Source organism: Cariama cristata, unplaced genomic scaffold (genome assembly GCF_000690535.1).
Source record: "Cariama cristata isolate BGI_N322 unplaced genomic scaffold, ASM69053v1 scaffold45104, whole genome shotgun sequence".
Lineage (NCBI taxonomy): Eukaryota > Metazoa > Chordata > Aves > Cariamiformes > Cariamidae > Cariama > Cariama cristata.
Window position 1 is genome coordinate 3,066 of NW_009613166.1, and position 20,611 is coordinate 23,676.

The window sequence follows — 20,611 nt, forward strand, 5'->3', positions numbered from 1 at the left end:
CAAACAAGTGAGTAGGTGCAAGAAATGGATGAAGAGCAAATAAGGAGCAGAGCTCAGGAGGCTGAAGCAGCAGTAGCTGGAGGCAATGGGAGCAGCGAGCTGAGGGCAGAGAGAGTCCAGCAGTAGGATGTTCCCCCTTGTCAGACACAAACCAACTATTCTACCTGCTTCTGCCAGCCTGCCGGGCTACTCTGCACCCTACTCTCACCAAGAAGGGCTGGGAGGACAGGGAGGATGGGATCTGAATTCTGGCAGGTAGCCTTGAACTGTAGGACTAGGAAGTACCTTCCTTTGTGAGCTTGAGATCCAACAAGCTGTTGGAGAGACAGCAGCATTGTGTCTGTAATGGGAATGCTGTTGCTTTCTCCTTTCCCTTCCTAATTCGATTGTCTGTCCTTTGCCTATGCAGTAATAAGTGGGTAAGTCATTAGTGCTACCACGCCATCTTTCACTAGGAAGGTCTTTTGTAGCAGAGGCACAATTTACATTGCTGAAATTGATTGACGGTCTAAAATAACAAAGTTGACATTGGCTCCTGTAATTGACCCTGCTGATATCAATAAAAACACAATGGAAGGCCCGTAAGACGTGGCGTTTGTCAGTGCAAACTGCGTACTTTGGTAATACGCATAAAAGATAAAGGACTTTCACTTCCGTGTATGATTCACACTTGTTTCATTGCTAATAGGTCAATTAAAGATCAGATTTTCTTGAATGTAGTGTTTGATTAGCATGAATGCTGAGGCGCTTTAGATTTTCTGAGGGTCTTTCCTGATTTGTTGCAGCAGTGTTGCAACTGTTGGGATTGAGACTGGAAGAGCAGCGGTCAGTACTGGAACCTAGTTGCTGACGCAGCATGTAATCTAGTTTTAACTCTGGTCTGTCTCTTAAACTCACGTTTGGCTTCCAGAAATCAGTCTGATTTTTTCAGTATGAAGCTGTGTGGAACATGTTAAACAGAACAGGGATTCATGAATAAAAATAACTTAGGTAACAGTGGAAGCCCTGTCCAGTCGTACCCTACAAAACTAAAAGATCTTTGTGGAAATAGAGCACTCAGCCTTCTGAATCAGTTCTTCGGAGTTCTATTCCCTTCATTCAACACTGTTAGGTCAACTATGTTGTAGTTCTGGAACTTACTGTTTCCATTCCTGTTCAAGATTTGTGTAAGTAGAATTTACTTTATGTAATCCTTTTTACTGAGGGATTACAGGTAAAGGACTTGAAGGTCTGAATGGCTTTCCTGAAACTCGATAGCAGGACAAAGTGCTATTTTAGCAAGACATTCATGTTTTGTTTGATTTAGACACTAATCCTCATTTAGAGTATATAGCAGAGAATTACCTGTACAGGAATGGATGAAGCTGACTTGGAATATTTTTGTCAAGACTGTTGGTCTATGATGTGAAGGCAGTTGTTTATCTGGGAAATGATCCAGAAGCGTGAGTCTGCACTGCTTGGAGTTTCCTGTTCTATATCATTACAGTGTGTGTCGAATGATTTAAGCAGAAAGCACTCACTCTCCACCTATCCTGTAACTTACTTACATATTGATGATTATTAAACACACTGATCTTAAACCCTTCCGTTCTTCAGAGGAGGAACACAAGATTTGTCTAGTTGCTTGCCAAAATCCAAAATGTTGTCCAACAAATGGACACCACTCTGCAAAGGGAAGATTTGTCAAGCTCATGCATCTTTCTTTCACAAATGACCTCTGTTCTCCAGCTTTTCTTTTTTTTTTTCCTTCTGGAAAATAGATTTTTAAAGGGAAAGCTGAATCTAAATGTCATAGCTTTTCCTGAAGCTATGATTTACTGCATCCCATCATAGGTCAAACAGAAGAAAAGAGATGGTTTAGCTTGACCATTACCTGCTTCGGGTTCTTTCCAATGAACCATGACTAGTCAGAAGTTTATAAACTTCTGGTCCATCAAATCCCAAACCAAACCTATAGGGTAGGCATCTGATTTGATAAGAAGAGTTTCTCACGATCTTTGGGCTTGGGATGGAGGAAGTGGGTGGATTGACGTGCCACCTGTACACCCCAAGCATGTATGCTCATACACACGTCCATCCCACCCTACAGCATTTATGTACAAGGTAGCATAGTAATCTTCAAGTGACTACAGCCTCAGTCAAGAAACATACAGGTTTTCCATGTTCACGTTCTTGCTCACTCCAAATGCCTCAAGGTTTGGAATCTAATGCTCTCAGGTAGCAAGAGGAAAGTCTCTCTCTTTTTCAGGAAAGAGATGCAAAGATTTGAATTTGCCTTAGCATACATGGGGAATTTATTTAAAATCTTCAAAACTTTGGCAGTGGAAAAAAACAGAGTGACTTCAGATGCTGGGTTCAGCGTTAGACTGTAAATGTCCCTGTGGATTTTCATAGAAATCCTGACATAAAGTGCATCTTAAGACTCAAAACAAATAAAGTGCATAATGATGGAACTGATAGACAGTCTGTCTTGGGCTTATTTGAGTGTCTTAGCAAGCCTTCATGGGTATGCCTAGAGGTCTTTAAAATGAGTAAGAGAAAGAAGGGATCAAGATGTTTTGGGTTTTTTGTTTGGTGTTTTTTTTTCTCTCCTCTAGTCAGGCTGATCTGTTTCTTCTGGTCGATTGCACTTTAGCAAGTTGGTTGATAGAACTGATTGATGCTTCCTACCAACTTGCTTTTGGGCAATGCTGATTCTACACAACCCGTGCATTTCCTTCAAAATATCTGATCTCTCTACGGTTTGAATGAAGACCAGGCAAGTTGTTGAGCTGTTTAGATCAGTGCTCAGCTTTCCAGCTGCCTTGCTGGCAGGCTTCCCAGCTTTCTGGATGGCTGAGTCCAAGTGAGTTGGGTTCCTGGGAAACCAGTCAAAAAAGAGAAAAATGTAATTTTGCACACTCTTCAAAGGGAATTGTCTGATAATTTTCTTCCTCTGAGAAAGTAATCTTTTCCTCTTTAGCTTTTCATTACAGGTTAAAATGTAAAACACTCTTATAGGGGGAAATCTAGTTTTTCAAGCAACTCTTTGCAGAAGACCATGATTATCTTTTTCAAGAATTGTTTCTGTGCTTTTTAATGGAGTATAAGGACAGAATGTACTATTACTGAAGAGTTTGTGTAAAATTTCAGATATATTTTAAGCTAGTTCTCAAAAGATCATCAAGAGCTAAGTGGTTCCTGTCAAAGAAAACCTACCTCTCGGGAGATTTAAACTTCCCATGACTTTTATGTAAGAGCCTTAGATTCCTGGGGTGTTTATTGATTTTTCTTTGGAGATAATGGGAGGAGGCTCTGCTAATTACTTTTCTGAACACATGAGAATCTCACTCTGGCTCTGTAGGTGTGAAATTGTTGCCTGAAAAAAACACAAGTTTCGCCTAGGAGAGGCTATGTTTATAGTTTCTTGTTGGCAGTAATCACATTCCACTATTTACGGAACGGATGGGTGATGCACTGTATATTCAAATTGCCTCGTATGCTTTTTTACTGAATGTTGGCTGAAGACATGGGCCTCCTAGCATGCTACTTCATGCTATCATGAAAGTGTAGACATGTTCTCATTAAAAGGTAGGACTTTGAATTTAATCAACCACTTGTGTTTATATGCAAATCTCTTTGCAAATCAATGTGCAAAACCTGGGCCGTGTTTTACAACTGTATGTCACATGGCAAACTTTTAGTCTGTCTTCCAAGATCTTTAGGTGTGTAAATGACACAATAGTAATTTAAGAGCTTCTTTTGGCAAAACAAGAAGATTTTGACAAGCCTTCAGAAACTAGACACTGTACAATTATCTATTTTGAAGATATTTTCCTGGGATACTTCCTCTACTGCAATAGAAATCACAAATAAAAAACTCTACAGACAGAAAAGTTGGTTGAGACTGTCCTGTTAAATGAGATTCAGCTCTGCTTTTCTAGGAGTGGAGCTGAGAGAAAAGCAGGGTCTTATGGGTTTTGCCAGATGCGTCCTTTATAATTTTTTTTTTTTCCTTCCCTGTTGTTGAATAGCTTGCCAGCTGGTCAAACTTGGCGCAGTGCTTTTAAGAAGAATGCTAGAAATTGCTTCCTTTTTACTTTTAAGTATGACTTTTGATTAATTGCAAGAACTGCCTATTTAATTTGGATTCTGATTTTCTAATATAAGGTTCCCTTTTCACTGACTTACCTGGACTTCCATTCATTAAACTCTGACCAAGTCTGGTTTGCTTAAGACTAAAATGCAGCACCCTGTGAGAAAGCAAGCTAAACCCAAACCTATTTACAGGATCGAGACATTAAGTCATTAGAGAAGCCCTCATTAAGAATGGGTCTCTAAATACTGTCAGCTCTGTACATAGCAGTGGTTCAGTGGGTCCCTTGCTCACAGTTAAGGCTTAGAGGTGTCACTGCTGGTAAGGAAGTGGGCAGACTTCACCTGATCTTTGGTTTTGCAAAAGTAGTACTCAGAGAAAATTTGTGTATTTGTCTTTTCCTGTATGAGGAGGAAAGAGAGAAAGTTTTCTTCTTAATGTTTTGTCATGCTTCTAAAACCTGTCTTCACTGTTGTAGAGAGTTTACTATAGAGAAATGTTAGTTGCCACTTTACCTGCAACTTCTGGTGGACCCTAATTTCTCAGTGGTAAATAACACTAAGTTAGAACCATTTCCGATTTATATTGTTTCATGTTATTTGTTAGCAGGGTGGCAAAATCTTCTAAGATGCTAAAATGAAGTTCCTTTCTTTCCATTTTAAATGTACATGCATCTGTTTTGTAATTAGGTCTGTAATCAGTCTTCTCTTGAACATATTAATGAAGCAGTAGAGACAAAAATAAGGAAGATTTCACACCTCAAACCAAGGACTTATCATGTCTTATCATTACAATGAAGCCTTTGAAAATCCAGACTACCACTTTTCAGAAACACTGGAAATTGATAAAAGGTGAGTTTGTTCAATTTTGCTGTTGCAAAAAAGACTGTGCCATAAGAAATTAATTTATCTGCTTCTATGCAGGAGAAACTTTTTCTCCAGAGTTCTAATTCGTGGAATTCTTTTAATCTGTCATTTATGCTTGCATTCTCAGACACAAATTTTTTTAAGCTTTTATCAGAAAGGCAGGATTCAAGAGAAATGGCATGCTTGCTTTTTACATGTTAGGTGAATTTGTCAGTTAAATGTATTTTTGGGTTTATGGCATAATGGCATAATTTTTTAGTTCAAATAATTTTCACAATGTGCTATAACCTTGGATGTCCTCATTTTGCAGGCAGTTATTCCCATTTAGGTAGAGTCCAAGCTAACTTCAGGTGGATAAAAGTTTTAGTCTTTCTAATTCAGTTGATGGCCAAGTCAGAATTATGATGTTGGAGTTCTGAATACAAAATACCTCTCAGTATCGGAGTTTGTTTTAGAATGTACTCAAATTTGATGATAATAGGTAACAATTTATTAAGGATATCTATTGAGAGTTTTTGTGGCCCTCAGGGTTTCCCTTTTTGTTGCTCACACAGGAGGAGTTCACAAAAGAATCTGTTCTCTCACCAAACCCCTTATGATTCTTCACTGCATGGTTCCTACGGAGAACACAGCGGAAGAGGACAGAATTACCCTCTGGCCAGAGCAATGGCTTCCATGAGACCTGGCTCTGAATACAGCGAAGTTTTACCAAGAGTTAATGTCCTAAGCAGAAGTCCATATGGAAATACCATGGGTATGTAATTTCTCATATGAATGGCTTACAGAAACACTGGAACAAATAATGGCTTACTCTATCCTGAGAGAGTCCTGCAGCTCTGGAAAGCTCAACTCTGTATATATTTGTACATGGTGGCAGTGGAGTTTTTTTTGCTTTTTTTCCCACAAGTAGTTCAGGTGTTATGTTAACAGATCCATGGGCTGTCTGTTGTATTAACAGATCGGTAAATACTGACTTGTATGGACTGCAAAAGTCGTTGAGTAGTAGCATGTACACTGGAGTGAGATATAGGAGTTTTGTTAATGGGATATATTGCTGTGTTTGCAATAGAGCTGTATTTGGTCAATAGGGCTGATATTCTGTGTGTGTAAATAATCCATAGCCGTATACAACTTTCTGTATAATTCTGATTCCCTTCAACAGATAATCTTTCCTTTGAGCCTGAGCCAGAACTGGCATACAGCCCACTTTCTACCTTCCATCTGTTGGATCGCCCCTATACCCGCAGAATTTCCGATATATCGGAAGGTAAGACATAAGGATTGTGGTGTATCAGAATATTGCATGTCAGGCTTGCCTTCCATAAAATAATAAATATTTAAAAGCCTTCTTATGAAGATCTTCATATAATAAAAGGAATCATAAAACGTAAATTGTCTTGTACTATCCTACATTGTTCTAGCTGAATTTTTCAATGCCTTTCTGAAGGTGACAATCTTTGTTTTTTGAGCAATGAAAGATTTAATGCCTACCCATTTTAACCCAAACTCCCCATAAATGGGTCCACATAAAACAAACTTATACAGTTATCTGAAGAGACTCATTGTAGGAGGAAATAATGGGAGGATAGGATGCATTTTTGAGACTGTCTTTAGTGAATTTTTCACTATGTTGTCTCTGTGTGAATTCTAGACTGTAATAGTAATCAGAGATTTATATTCATTAAAATACAGGGGGTCTGGAATAGTATAATCTGGGTTCTATTGTAGGTTATCATAGTAGTTTATATTTCATCTTCTGGGTAGGAACTGTTCTTCCCATATCATGTAATGTTTCTGTTAGAATCGATTCAGTTCCTGTCTGCTGCTTCTGGAATACAGTGAAGAGTTCTTTTCTGGAATTATTACCTAGATACATTGAAGGAACCGTCTCTCTGTGGCCACAAAGTGAGGGAATCTTGGTGTTGGGTTGGGTTGGTTTGGTTTGGGTTTTTTGGTTTTTTTTTCATCTTTAAGAACATGGTCTCAAAATTAAGATCTGATTTGGCAAAATCCCATATTCGTATTAGAGAGCAGTGATTTTATTGGTACCTGGAAATGCCTCACTCCATGAGTGACTGTAGAAGTAGGACATTTCCAAACATTAACTATCATGCATGGCTTTTAATACCTGATAGGAAGGAGAGAGTGCGTTTGCAACACAGTCAACTAGAGGAGGAATGTCTGGATGAATGTCTGGGTGCTGAAAGTTCAAGAAGTACCTCCGCAAGGTGGCACAGATGTTTTTCTTTTTCTGGTTCTTTTGAATTTCTACGAAGGAAGTTGGCTTAAAGTGAAAATGACACTAACATCAGGGAACCGTGAGATCTAAATAGTAAATATGGTGAAGGAATCTGCACTGTGTGCATTAACTAACAGGCACATTAGTTAGTTGGGGACTTCCACACCGGAGGGTCAAGCTTAAAAGGGGGATGTAACATTGCACAGACTGGCCATTAGCTTACTGGGAAGGTGAGGCAAGGAAAGCTGTGACTGAACTCATCCATTTCATAGCTGGAAGGCAGATGCATTTAAGGAATATAGTCACTCATGTTTGAATAATTGGGTGAAAGAAGGTTGAGAGAACAGTTGCATTTTGACCCCAGGCAAATGGGAGTCTGATACGTTTAACTTATTCAGTATGATTGAGTGTGATTCTCAAACAATCCCTCAAAGTCAGTGGAAGGATATTTATAGAAAGGACCTGTCTTCTAGGAAGAAAGTCTTGAATAATCAATGTGCGCATTTATGAGTGGATTAGATGACACAGTTTTCCATGACAGCTGAAGACTTGGCTCAGTACCTCTTTTTCAGCATGCATCTGAAAAACTGCATACGGTCATCAAGCGTGACCAGGAAAGAAGTGAGTGAGGGAGTATATGTTTGCATGTAGGTAGTGAGATTGAAGGGTATAATTTTAACTTTTTTCTGTGCAAGTGAAATTTGAATTTCTTAAGTCAATTTGTCAGGAGTATCTGGGCTCACTAAACCGTGCATGTTATTTAGATAGCTTTATTCGAAGACACAGCAGAAGACCACCTGAGGAAATCTGCATGACTTCTTCCAGCCTGTTTGAAACAGATCCAGTGTGCAAAGAAGGTAGGAGTTTAGATAGTGATTCAATATTAAGTAGCATCTTGCACAAGGATGATGTGGTCAATGCTGTTCTTGGTTTATCACCAGAATTGCATGCAGTCTTTCTGTGGTTATGGGAACAACTTGGTTTTGTGTTAACGCTAGTGATTAATCTTTTATAGTCTACTAGCACACTAAAATCCCACAATAAATGAAGCACAGTGCAGTGTGAATATGTGTTAAATTGTAGAAAGAAAAGCTAAATTCTTTATTAGAATTTGTTTGACCAGCTAATGGATTGCTTTCAGCCACTGGAATTAGCATCAGATTCCAACTATACAAAACCAGCCTGATTGTCAACTAACACAGTTCTGTCTGTTTCATAGGTACTGCTAAGTTTGGGCACTAACATCAACTAAAATTATGGAATAAATAAAAGAGAAGTTTAGCTTTCAAGTCAATATGTGGCATCATAGAAATGTAACTATCAAACAGTGATCAAGCAATAGACCAGAATTGTACTACTTATTTCTGTATTAGAGTACTGATGGAGTTGAGGATATTCTGGGGAGTATTATTAAGCCTCAGAACTTGCTGCACCTTGGTAGCAGTGAAAATGGGGAATGCTGTTATATCCATTTCAGATTTTGTATAAGAATTACTGTATTATTATCCCAAAATTTGGATTTTTCATGGATTTTATGCAGAGGAAAAGTTAATTGGAAATCTTGCAAGTATGTCCACCAGTGAAAGGATTAAAGCAATCCAGAAGATGCCAGAGACCATGACAAAAAAGAGAGAGATCAGGTAAAAATAGAAGTTTATCTGTTTAGTTTTACAAACGCTATACTTTCAACGGCTAACTGTCAAGTATGGATGTTTGTTTGGTTTGTCGAACCATCTGTTTGGTTTGTCACTTTGGAAGAATTGAAAATACTTTTTAGTGTAATTTTTAAAAGTTAACATCTAGCAAGGGAAAATAATTTAAAGATGGTTCATTGTCCTTTCTCTGGATGAGAAGAATCTCATGATAATAAAAAAACAGAATATCAAGGCCTTGAGACTTGATTATGAGTGATGACTTGCAATTTCTTTTCGAAGGAAGCTTGGATGTTGGCCATTGAAAATATGGTTGAGACCATGTGGTCTCTTCTCCCCTTTTGTCTCCTCACAGAGTATATTTACGTTTTGTTCCCAGAGCGAGTTAGTGGAGGGATTAGAACATACTGTCGTACCTGATACCATGGCTCTTGTCCATGCTAATAGAAAAAGAACCAGCAGAACATCTCCATGTTTTATTAACTCTGTTCATATGCACGTGTGAAACTGTATTTGCAGCAGCTTCTTTGGCTTTTTGTTTTAATTACAACCCATACTGTAATGCTTGTCACCTCCTGCCCTGCTCTTCCACAGGAATAAAGTTCTTAGAGAAATAACCAAAAAATCAAGGCACCACAGTACTCAACTTTCCTGCTGTACACAGTGTCTGCAGGGATCAGTAGTGGTAAGTGTCGGCAACTTCTGTCAGTCACAATAGTCAACCACTTTAGCTGCAATGTTATCACTGGCTCCAGTGGTGCCTGATATCTTGGTTTATGTTACTTACCAAAGAACCAATTAATTGCTGCAGGGTTCATTAATAATGTCTCACGTTATGGTAGCACTTAGGAACACCAGTTAAGCATCTTATGGTGCATGTAGTGGGGGAAATCTGTTCTTATCACCAAAATGGAACTGTAAAAAATGTGAGGCTTTATTATGTGATTTTGAGTCCTGTTTAAAACTGCTTGCTGAAATTCATCTCTCTCTCCTCTTTTGCACTTCAGTCATTTCGGCAATTTGGAAATAGCTTGTCAGAATATTTTCTCCTACTGCAGTTATGGCACAAGACTCTGAAGATCATTGGTGCTGAGTTTGGAACAAGTGTTCTTTCTTATTTTATTTTCTTGAAGTGGCTGCTAACTTTCAACATCTTCTCATTCCTCATAAACTTCAGTTTCATCACAATCCCTCAGTTTTTTGCAGCAGAACCAAATAACCTTTCGTTCACGGGTCTGGAGCTGTTTACTGGAGCTGTAAGTATGTAACAACAGATCATAGAATCATAGAATCATTTGGGCTGGAAGGGACCCCTAGAGGTCATCTAGTCCAACCCCCCTGCAGTGAGCAGGGACATCTCCAACTAGATAAGGTTGCTCAGAGCCCCATCCAGCCTGACCTTGAATGCCTCCAGGGATGGGGCTTCCACCACCTCTCTGGGCAACCTGTTCCAGTGCTTCACCACCCTCATTGTAAAAAAAAAATTTTTTTCCTTATGTTAAGTCTAAGTCTGCCCTCTTTTAGTTTAAAACCATTACCCCTTGTTCTGTCACAGCAGACCCTGCTAAAAAGTCTGTCCCCATCTCTCATATAGGCCCCCTTCAGGTATTGGAAGGCCGTAATGAGGTCACCTCGAAGCCTCCTCTTGTCCAGGCTGAACAACCCCAACTCTCTCAGCCTGTCTTCATAGGAGAGGTGCTCCAGCCCTTGGATCACTTTCGTTGCCCTCCTCTGGACCTTCTCCAACAGGTCCATGTCTTTCCTGTGCTGAGGGCTCCAGAGCTGGATGCACTACTCCAGGTGGGGTCTCACCAGAGCTGAGCAGAGGGGCAGAATTACCTCCCTCGACCTGCTGGCCCCACTTCTCTTGATGCAGCCCAGGATGCGGTTGGCCTTCTGAGCTGCGATTGCACATTGCTGACCTGTATTAGTACTGTGTGCAACGGATCTGCTTTAAAAACTCATGGTAGAATAAAGAAGTTAGTATTTCTTATTAAGAGGTGGAGTTAGAATTTCACGTGACTAGAAACAATATTTAGTGCATATTTGAAAAAGAACCTGCAACAAACATTGACTCAGAGTGAGATGAATGGAACTCATTCTGATGCATTTTGCTCACTGCAAATGATTGCTGTGTTAGTCAGTATTTCGAGACTTTCATCACTCTTTCAGAAAGCAGTGGAAGAGACACAAAGGAAGCCAGACCTTCCAAAGATAGCTACAATAGTTTTCAGCAGAACATTTTTCCCATGCTAGTTTTCCTCTGAAAATACACTGCAGATTTCCATATGTGATCCTCTTAATTTTTTTTATTTCCAAAGCTTTATTCTTCCGAAGACTACACAGATCTTTCTGTGGCAACCCGCTGAACTCAGTGGGGCGTGAAAATGGGAGGATCTTTTCATTGTGTAGAAATCTTTACATTCAGAGAATAAAGTCCCAGGATTTTTTTAAAGGAAGATTTTTGCACTGCTTTAACTAGTATTAATCAACTAGGTGATCTGAGAAGAAAACTTACTCTTTTTTTTTTCCCCTCTGCTGTAAAAGGTGTGTCAATTTTATTGTTGTTAAAGGATTTCTCTAGTTAATAAACAAGACTCTGCTGTTACTAATGCTTAGTTGAGAAGAGTTTTTTTTAAAGAGGAAAGGTGTCAGGCTTTTCCTTCTAAAATTCCTTCTAAAGTGCTGTGTTTTGTAGTAATGTTATTTAACTTTGCAAAGTACAGTCACCATTGCAGGAGTTCAACTATAATGAAGTAAGTCTAGTGTTGAATGTCACGTGCTTCCTTGCTGGTTCCGTCATAGTTGATACAATTTCTCAGTACAGAACCTTGCTCCTAAGAAAGAAGGAATTAAGCCTTTGGCTCTTCAGGAATTTTCAGAAAAGACCAAATCCTGCAAAGGTGTTGAATGCTCATGACCATCCCACATGAATCTTAAGAAGTATGCAAGTCATTTATGTATCTCTGGAAGCTCAAAACTATGAAAATTGTAGCTGATAGAAGGAAAACAAAGGGCCTGATATTTAGAAATCTAATCACACCTGTGATTCCACAGTAGGAAATGGGACAGCTCCTACTTCCATTAACTGGGCTTCAGATGATATTTCCCACCATATGCAGGTGATAGCAAAAATTCTGATTGATGTCCATATCTTTCCAGGGTTATTTTCAAGAAACAGTACTCTACTATGGCTTTTACACCAATGCTACAATCAGTAAAATAGAGAATGGTCCATCTTACAATGTGCAGCTGGCCTATATTTTCACTGTTGGAATACATTTTGTCATCTGTTTTCTTATCTTGTTGTTCAGGTAAACTAACTACATATTCTTATTTCACTTATATTAAGGGGGCAAAAAACCCCACTCTGTCAATGGTTGGCAGTAATAACTACCTGAATATGTTTCTGTAAGCCCTTATTTCCAGGTCTAGAGTACTTCTAGAGTAGAAGTTTCTGCTCAAAACACAGTCTCCAGGAATCAAACCTTTATTAGACAAATGAATAACTGCAAAATAGGAAGGGACGTGCAGAGAATCCCATTTCAAACCAATGAATATCGTGAATCCCCCTTCTGTAAGCTGTTGCTCCTAATATTTTTCTGGTCTTGATGTGGCCTTCCAGGGGTAAAGATTTCAGCAACAACCAGGAGAAGGAAATGTGAGAGTTACTTCTTACATTGAAGTTTATTTTTCATGTTGTCTTATGTGATGTGTTCCGACGTAGGTTCAGTAGCCTTGGGACGGGATAGAAAAACTGACAAATCTTCCTTCTTACTCTGCTTACAGACTTGATATATTTCCCCATTACACATCTCACAAATTTAATTCTCATTGCAGCATGGCAAAATCCTTCTGCAGGAACTTCGTTAACCCTCAGGCATACCCTGGAAATGCTAGCAAACTTCTCTGCGCTTGGGACTTCAGTATAACTAATGAAAAAGCCGTGAAGCTGAAACAAAAGAATCTCAGCACACAAATAAAGGTACAAAACACGGGAGGTACAAAAAGGTAAAAGGGTGCAAAACTAGCATGCATGAGTCACTCTGCTAGCATAATAGACTTAAGTCTTCCTGACTGTTAAGTTTCATTTGGTTTGAACTCCTGGTGTTGGCTTAGCTACTTGTTTTCTGTCCTCTTTAAGCTACATATAAATATTTGTATGCTTCTGTTCTACTGAATCACTCTTTGTGACTATTAAATATTTGCCAAACAGAATATTTCTTCTGGTTTTCCTTCCTCCTATTTAACTCTTCTATAAACAAAAGGCAGGCTTCTAATGTTACCTGACATACGGTGTAACTGCCAAGAGGAAAGACTTTTAGGATAGGAACACAAAGTTGTCCAGTAGATGTTCCCAGGATATTAGTCTGCCCATATTCTACAGAAATAATCTTTCATTCAGTCTCTTAAGTAGTTACTTGAAACAAGTTTTGCTTTGTGTGGTTGACTAAGGAATTCTTCATTAGGAATTGTTTCCTTGCAGGAAGACTTCACTGAAGTAAACCGAGAAGTTCTAAATTTTTCTATAACAGAGAGAGTTGTTCGTATTGTTATTCATCTTGTTTCTTGGATTGCTTCCGTGGGAACAGCAGTAGCTGCTTGTGCTGGTGTTTACTTACTCTCTGTTAATAACCTAAAGGTAAGGACAGATTTTGCAGTCTGTTTTTGGAGATGCATTTTTCCTGCATGGGTAGCTTATACTGAGTGCAAGCAGTGGTCTGGTCGCTACTAGCACCATAGGGAAGCACAGCTTTTGTTTCTGCCAGTGCAAGCACAAATTCTGCTGTACCTGAAAAGCTGGTTTGCAAAGGCTTGTGCCACTGGGGATGATGGCAAGAGCATAGGACCTGAGGGGTCTAAGCAAATCCCCCCCTCACCCCAGCAGCTGCTTGCCTGGACTCATGGCTAGCTCAGGGATAGTGCAGCTGGTGACCTTGAAAGAAACAGCCAGAAGCAGCCTCAGCAAGGCCTGCCTCTCCTTTGCCTAGGAGCTGCATTTAAGCTGGGGCTCCCACCCTTGGTCCCATGTAATGCGGGGGAAGGGGAGAGAGTCACTGTGCTGCTGGACATGGGCCCATAAAACATGATAGTCTCTAACCTGAGAACATACAGGGAAGTGTGCCAAGTGTCTTCTCTGTGGATACAACTTGAGGCAGCATTTTGGTTAAGGCTCTAAGTTGGGGTTGTTTCATTTTTGTTTTGTTTTGGTTTTCCTCTCTAAGCTGTTTGTGAAAGGGAGTAAAAATGACCTAGAGAGCCAAGCTGCTATGTTGGTGCTACCTGTTGTCGTATCTTTCCTCAATGCATTCATCCCATTCTTCTACTCGTGGCTTGGACACCTGGAGAGATTTCAGACTCCTGGACATCAGATATACGTCACTATTGCCAGGTATTTGTTGCTACCACCTCTTAGTGCTTTTTGCCTGAGGTTGTCTGACTTCTTTTTGACAACAAGCTGTATCTAGGTGGTGTGGTGGGCAGTAGGGAGCTATGGAGGAGAATTAATCTTCTCCAAAGGCTTCTGTACACTGTTCCCTCCATGTTTTGTTTGTCTTCTGTGAGCCTTCTGGAGTGTTACATCTCTGCGTAAGGATGGGGTATGGATTCCCTCTGTTAGTCACGCTGTGACATTGGGCTTGGTTTTGTTTGTAGCTTCCCTAGATGGCCCCTGGGCTGTTGGCCTCCCAGGGAGAGGAAGGGAAATGGAGAGAAAAGTGAGGAGGTCTTACTTAGGTACAAATGCCCGGAATTAACACTACATAACCCCTGGTGCCCCTCAGATCTTCCTCGCCTGTGGAGACCACACACCCAACCAGCCACCTGTTTAGCAGAGCCTTGTGCCAAGGTCGTCATGCCCAGCTCCCCTCTGCCAGGACAATAGAACAGTGCTGCACCTAAGCTCCGAGGAGAGCTCCTGTTAGTCCTGGCACTCTGCAGTGCTATTGTTGTTATAAGAGGAGGTAATAAAGTGTAACCAGCAGTCATCCTGCCATCATTTGCTCCAGTGAGCTTATGAACCTGCTGTCAGTGCAGTTACTGTTACTTTTTTCTTTTTAGAAATACCATCCTGAAAATATCAATTGTTGGAATATTGTGCTACTACTGGCTTAACATTGTGGCTACATCAGAGTCACAGGTAAAGCTTCAAAAATACAAATCTTTGACTTATAATGCCAGGTTAGGAACCACTTTGATAAGAGGCTTGCTCCAGCAAAGAGAAGTAGTGTCTTGGAAAGCTGAACTTGCCACCCCAACATGGTTTTTTATTAGCATCTTTAGAGAAACGAACTGTAGGAAAAAATGAATCCCTCAACTCAGGTCTCAGCTGGTTTGCAGCACTGTTCAATGAGAGGTTGACTGATTAGTGAGGCTGTTAGCAAATATTTGCTCTGTAGCACGAGTTTCAGATGCGCAAGCATTTGGGAACAATGTTAGAATCGCATGATTTTTCACTTCTAGATATGCATTTTTATTTTTATTTTCTTCTGCTTCTTAAAGTGCTGGGAAACTCTGGTTGGCCAAGATATCTATCGTCTTGTTCTAGTTGACTTCATATTTTGTTTGCTTGGCTCGTTCTTTGGAGAGTTTTTACGAAGGTGAGTGCTGCTTTTCTAATCTTGTTTTTATTTGTTAACCAAAGGCACTAAAGACATGGTCTTTTTTCTGATGTGAGGAAAGAAGTTCAACAGAAGCATGGCTGTGGCACCACTGAAGCTTTCTTGGTTGTCTGTACCAGGCATAGACTCTGGGTACATGCCTTGTGTATATTGCAGCTCCTTCTTAGGAGGCAGTCAGAATGTGTACCCTTCTGCTGTCCCAATGTGTCCTTTTTTCTTTTGGAAATGGAAACACAGGCAGGGAGGAAGCCATGCTGTACTCCTATGGATCTCCTGAATGGGGTGACAAAGGACCAAGTGTCTCAAGCAGAAAACCTTGCTTTTCTGCATATGCACAGGCACACTGCTGGCTTTCCTTAGTATGTCCCCCTGTAATTTTTTTTCCTCTTAGTTATGTCACTTTACAGGGTGCACACAAGTTTAAAATCTTATTTTAATCACTCTTATTAAGGATGTGATATGACTCTCAAGTGTAGAGTTCTGCAGCATGGTGAGAAACTATTTTTAACTGAACGTGAATACAGCTAAGCATGTAAGCAAGAAGTCATTTACTTCTGACATCTGCTGTGTGTACCTTCCTATTGCCAAACATTATTTATGACTTAAGGCAATAGAGTATTTAAGTGCTTGCCAGCTCTACAGAGCATTTAGGGTTCCTGGCCTTACTTGTGTAGGAGATCCATTGTTTGCCCTTTGCACATGATGTGAACAAGACTGGTTGACAAGGTAGGACTTTGTTAAATTTATGTTAAATTAACACAAAACAACATTGAGAAGCCCTTGAAGACTTTCCCACCACAGCTCTTGCCAGTGTACTTTAATCTTCTTCTGTTCTCATTCTGTTCAGATAGGAAAACGCCTTCCAGCAAAAGGTCACAGTACCAAAACTGCAGCGTCAGCTGTGATGAACGTCCTTCACTAAGCTGTGCAAAAGCACCAGACTTACAGCTGGGAAAGATTAAAGTACAATTGCTCATATTTATTTGTATGTATTCAGAATAACACCCTGAAAACCCAGCCCTGAAACATTGTTGATGATGCAGCTGATAAGGTGGTATGAAGACCTGTATTTGAGGCAAGATGGGATAGTTACCAAAATCTTTATTGTTCTTGCTACAACAAGCAGAAAGTGAATCTCCCCAGCTCATGAAAATTGAGGTGATAAAAAGGGATTGTTGGTCCTCAGCGGGAATCCTCTGAGTACTTGCTTACCTATGTCTCACTCAGCTACTTGCAACCTTGGTTAGTTTGAAGTAGGATTTATTTCGGGATATATTAAGAGTGTATCAGTCTACAAGATTCATTTTTTTGATTGAGGCTGAAAATTCTCAGGACTCAGGAGCTGAAAAGCTGTTACAGTTTTGTACTGAGGCAACTTGCCGTTTCAACTGTTTAAGTTGAAATAACTTAATTGCATACTTTTCTGATATAATTACAAATCCTTTCTTCCCCTTCCCCTTCCCCCCCTTTTTTTTTTCAGTTGCATGACAAATACCGTAGGTCATATTTCAACCCTGCCGCGTGTTATGGGAATTTACTTTTGCCGAATTCTGTTTCATTTTTGATGTGTCATCTAATCAACAAACTGGCTGCTTTGCATGGCATGTTGTTAGTGCAACCCCTAAATAATTTGTCATTAATGCTTGTATTCAGGAGGTCACTTGGATAGATTTCTACAAAGGGTTTTATCATTTAGCAAATGCTATTGTGCTGTGATTTGATGCTTTGTTTTGCTTTGTTTTTTCCCCTAGAATTGTTGGAACTACATTCTGTGTGAGCCTGGGGCTGCCGGAATTTGATATCGGACGAAATATTTTAGATTTGATCTATGCACAGACTTTGACCTGGTAAGGGTTACATTCACAGCCAAAACTTCATCTGCAGTTAGAAATACCAGGGAACTTGCTTATTCTGACATTTCTGAGTGCTTCCCATCATGGGGGAAAGAACAAGATAAATGTGAGAAAGGTGACATATTAAGTACCTTTGTAAGGATTGTGATTTGCCAGTTCTCTTTGTGATTATGCAGGTAATAACAATAACTTTAGTCAGTAGTTTACCCTGTGGCCACCTGTTCTGGGAGAAACCCGTAAAAGGAATATGCTAGAGTTTTGTTTACTTCCCCACTGGAATGGTGTTCCTGTTGAAATAGTCTCAGTATTAAACCCTGGAAAAGGTGCCTTATTTCTAAGAATGTGTATGTTACTCCAATTGTAAGGGAGTTTTGCAGATGTGTACATAGATATGTATGTTTGAAGTTACATATTTTTAAAGGTTGACTTACTGTTATAGGTTCAATGTTAATATTTCCAAATAACCAAACATGAACTGTATATGAAGTTAGTGTGATACTTTCTGCTTTCAGTGCACTGAGGGCTGTGTGGTGAATAGTGAAGATTTAACTTTTTTTCCTCTTATAAATCCTTTCTTGTAGGATTGGTATCCTCTTCTCACCTCTGCTGCCTGGTATCCAGATGATATCATTTTTTGTAGTATTTTATGTGAAAAAGGTAACAAGCTTTACATGTATTCATTGTAAACTTAGACCATTTGAAATCTGGGCAGAACTTATTGTGTTAAAGTGCTGGTTTTGTATTTAGGGGAGCAGTTTGGTTGATTGGATTTTGAGGGGTGAGGATTGGTTTAAAGGAATGCAATTTAGATGCGTGCCCTTGAATTACAAACCTGTGAAACTTAAGAGGGGGAAAAGTGTGGAAGGGTTATAAGAGGAGTTAAGAGCACAGTTGGAGAGGGGAGAGAATAAAGTAGTAGAATTAAAGGCTGGGGAATTAATGGTGTACAAGTACATATGTCAATATAGACACTCAGCCTGTGCCTGTGACTTTGGCTTCCTGCTTTCTCCCCAACAACGCCCCTGCCAACTTACCTAAGTGTAAGAAAGATGACTCAGCTAAAGATCATGGTGGAAATTTCTTCTTTTCAGAACTCTTTGTCTCAGTAGTATGACTAAATGATAGTTTGTTGGGTCATTGAACAGTTTGTAGTGTTGCATGTAGAAGAACAAAGCTATAGCTAGAAAGATTGATTTGAACTTCCCTGAACTGTGGGTTTGCATATGCTACAAAAGCAAACTCTATCTGACAAAGTCCTGAAGAAACCATCAGAGCCTCATTTTGCCTCTTACTATTTAGAGACTATATTCTTGAAGTTCTCTAAAACTGCAGTATGTCTATCAAATTCATGTAAAAGAAGTTCTTGGAAACTTTTGATAGATGCTATTGCAGCAATTCCACCAGCAATTTCAGTGGGATCGACTTAAACCAAGTTGAAGCGGCAGGTAACACCATTCCAAGAGTCAGTGTACCTTCATCTCTTTAAAGGTCAGTCTGATGATGAATTGCCAACCCCCTTGCAAAGTCTGGAGAACTGCTCAAATGACAACATCATTTATGTTCCTGCTGTTTTTCCCTTCCTTCCTTGGAGTCCTATCTGTCATTGGAGTCACTGTCTGGAGGTATGGAAGATCACTGGCATTCAAGCCTACCATGTTATGCTGTGTGACCTGATACCAGGCAGAGGAATCTGCATTCTTCTATGGAAAAAGCTATATTATTTGCTAATGGACGGTTTCAGATGTTCATGACATGTCTTTGCAAGAATGTGGTTAACACAGTAACTTGTCCCATAAGAAAGTGGGATGAGCAAAAAGTTGCTTTGAAGTTTTAGGTTCTTAAATGTCACTGCGAATTTGGCTTTTCCTCCTTAAAAGTTCCAGTGACCTAGTCCTATCCTGGAGTTACTTATGTTACAGGCTGTACTGGGTCTGGAGTAGAGAAACACCTGGAAAAACTCAATTGATGTCAACTTCTGGATTACTTACAAACTTCAAAGGCTCTGACCTCTGGAAAAATGCATCTTGGTTGTTACCAGTATTTTAAAGCTGCTTTGCTTATGTGCATGTTACTCTGGTCACAGTAAGGAGGGCAGGATGGATGCCCCTTTTTATCTTGGCAATTCTCAGCCACGTGGTTTCAATGTTTAGTAAGACAGATGGCTACACATGAAGCCAGGTGGGATGAAATATTTCAAAGCAAATATTTCCAGATGGCAAGTGGGAATTTCGGACTGTCTGGATGGGTTCAACTTCAAAGCAAACAACACTTTCCTATTTCAGTCTACCTGAAAATGTTAATTCTTGCTATGAGCTGCCTTACTTCACCACATCCTGTTGTTACTGAAAGTCTGTAGTGACTTACGTCCTTGAAGGTAAAGTGAAATGATGGTTCCCTTGAGCACCTGTGGTGAAACTTTGAAAATCCAGATTTTCAATTTGCTGTAGCTTTCACTACAGTGATTGACTTGTTAAATTTACATCAAGATTGTGTTTACAGGGCTTGGTACCAATCTGTTGCAGCGGGGTCTCTTATCCCTCACTGTGCAGTCTGGGGTGGGCGTTTTAATGGCTAGAGAGTGACTCAAGTTAAAAATCAAACATAGATCATGGAAGTTCCCTGAGAGTCCAAAGAGAGCAGAGGGCTATAGCAAACTAACGAGCTTCTTGATGTACAAAATCACAATATTAACTTACTTACTGGTTGATATGTGAAGCTTTAAGTGGCTGTTTTCTCACACTTTCAGGTTAAAACCTTCAGAAGAATGTGGTCCTTTCAGAGGTTTGTCTTCTATGTATGCTGCAGTCTCTGAGTGGATAAAAATACTGGAAAATTACACTGCCTCAAAATGGGTAGTGTGGATCTACCGTAACTTAATTACAAGTGAACTTTTCTTCTTCGTTCTTTCCGTTCTTGTCCTGTAAGTACCTGCTAATGAAAAGCACTGGAAAAGGACCTGAAGTAGAAAAAACTGGCTATGACACAGCCATTCTTCATTTTTAAAAAAAAAAAAAAAAGTTGCAAAGTGCATGTTAAAGCATCAGAAATTGTTAATATATTGGAAATTCATGCATTTGAAGAACATAAAGAAGTTATCTGTTCCTTTTGTGTTAGGATGCCAAAGCTCGTTTCAAACTAGCTTCATGCTAACCCTAGAATAGACTGCTTTTAGTTGAATGTTTCTACTTTGCTTCTGTCTCAGCTCCAGATCTTATTACCACTGGTATGTCACATACTGTACTGTAGGAACATCAGCAAAAGGGAACATGCTGCATACAGTTGGCAGGATAAATTGCCCTCCCTCCC

At 39.8% G+C, this 20,611-nt stretch overlaps 1 protein-coding gene across 1 annotated transcript; it reads left to right on the forward strand.

The window, feature by feature from the left end:
- The first annotated feature begins 4,852 nt into the window (after window positions 1-4,852).
- TMC5 (transmembrane channel-like 5) lies at window positions 4,853-20,229 on the forward strand. Its single transcript, XM_009698899.1, has 17 exons — window positions 4,853-4,926; window positions 5,496-5,695; window positions 6,104-6,208; window positions 7,945-8,037; window positions 8,721-8,820; window positions 9,427-9,517; window positions 9,840-10,088; window positions 11,995-12,146; window positions 12,673-12,817; window positions 13,319-13,474; window positions 14,058-14,224; window positions 14,893-14,971; window positions 15,334-15,431; window positions 17,204-17,299; window positions 17,887-17,962; window positions 18,794-18,927; window positions 20,052-20,229. Exons 1-17 carry the CDS (start codon window positions 4,853-4,855, stop codon window positions 20,227-20,229), a joined length of 2,193 nt encoding a protein of 730 aa, XP_009697201.1.
- The last annotated feature ends 382 nt before the right edge of the window (window positions 20,230-20,611 follow it).

Excerpts from the sequence above, each read along its gene's own strand:
- TMC5 (XM_009698899.1), top strand. The coding sequence starts at position 4,853 with ATGTCTTATCATTACAATGAAGCCTTTGAAAATCCAGACTACCACTTT. Across the intron at positions 6,209-7,944 it reads AATTTCCGATATATCGGAAG|ATAGCTTTATTCGAAGACAC; the intron begins GTAAGACATAAG and ends CATGTTATTTAG. Across the intron at positions 10,089-11,994 it reads TGGAGCTGTTTACTGGAGCT|GGTTATTTTCAAGAAACAGT; the intron begins GTAAGTATGTAA and ends ATATCTTTCCAG.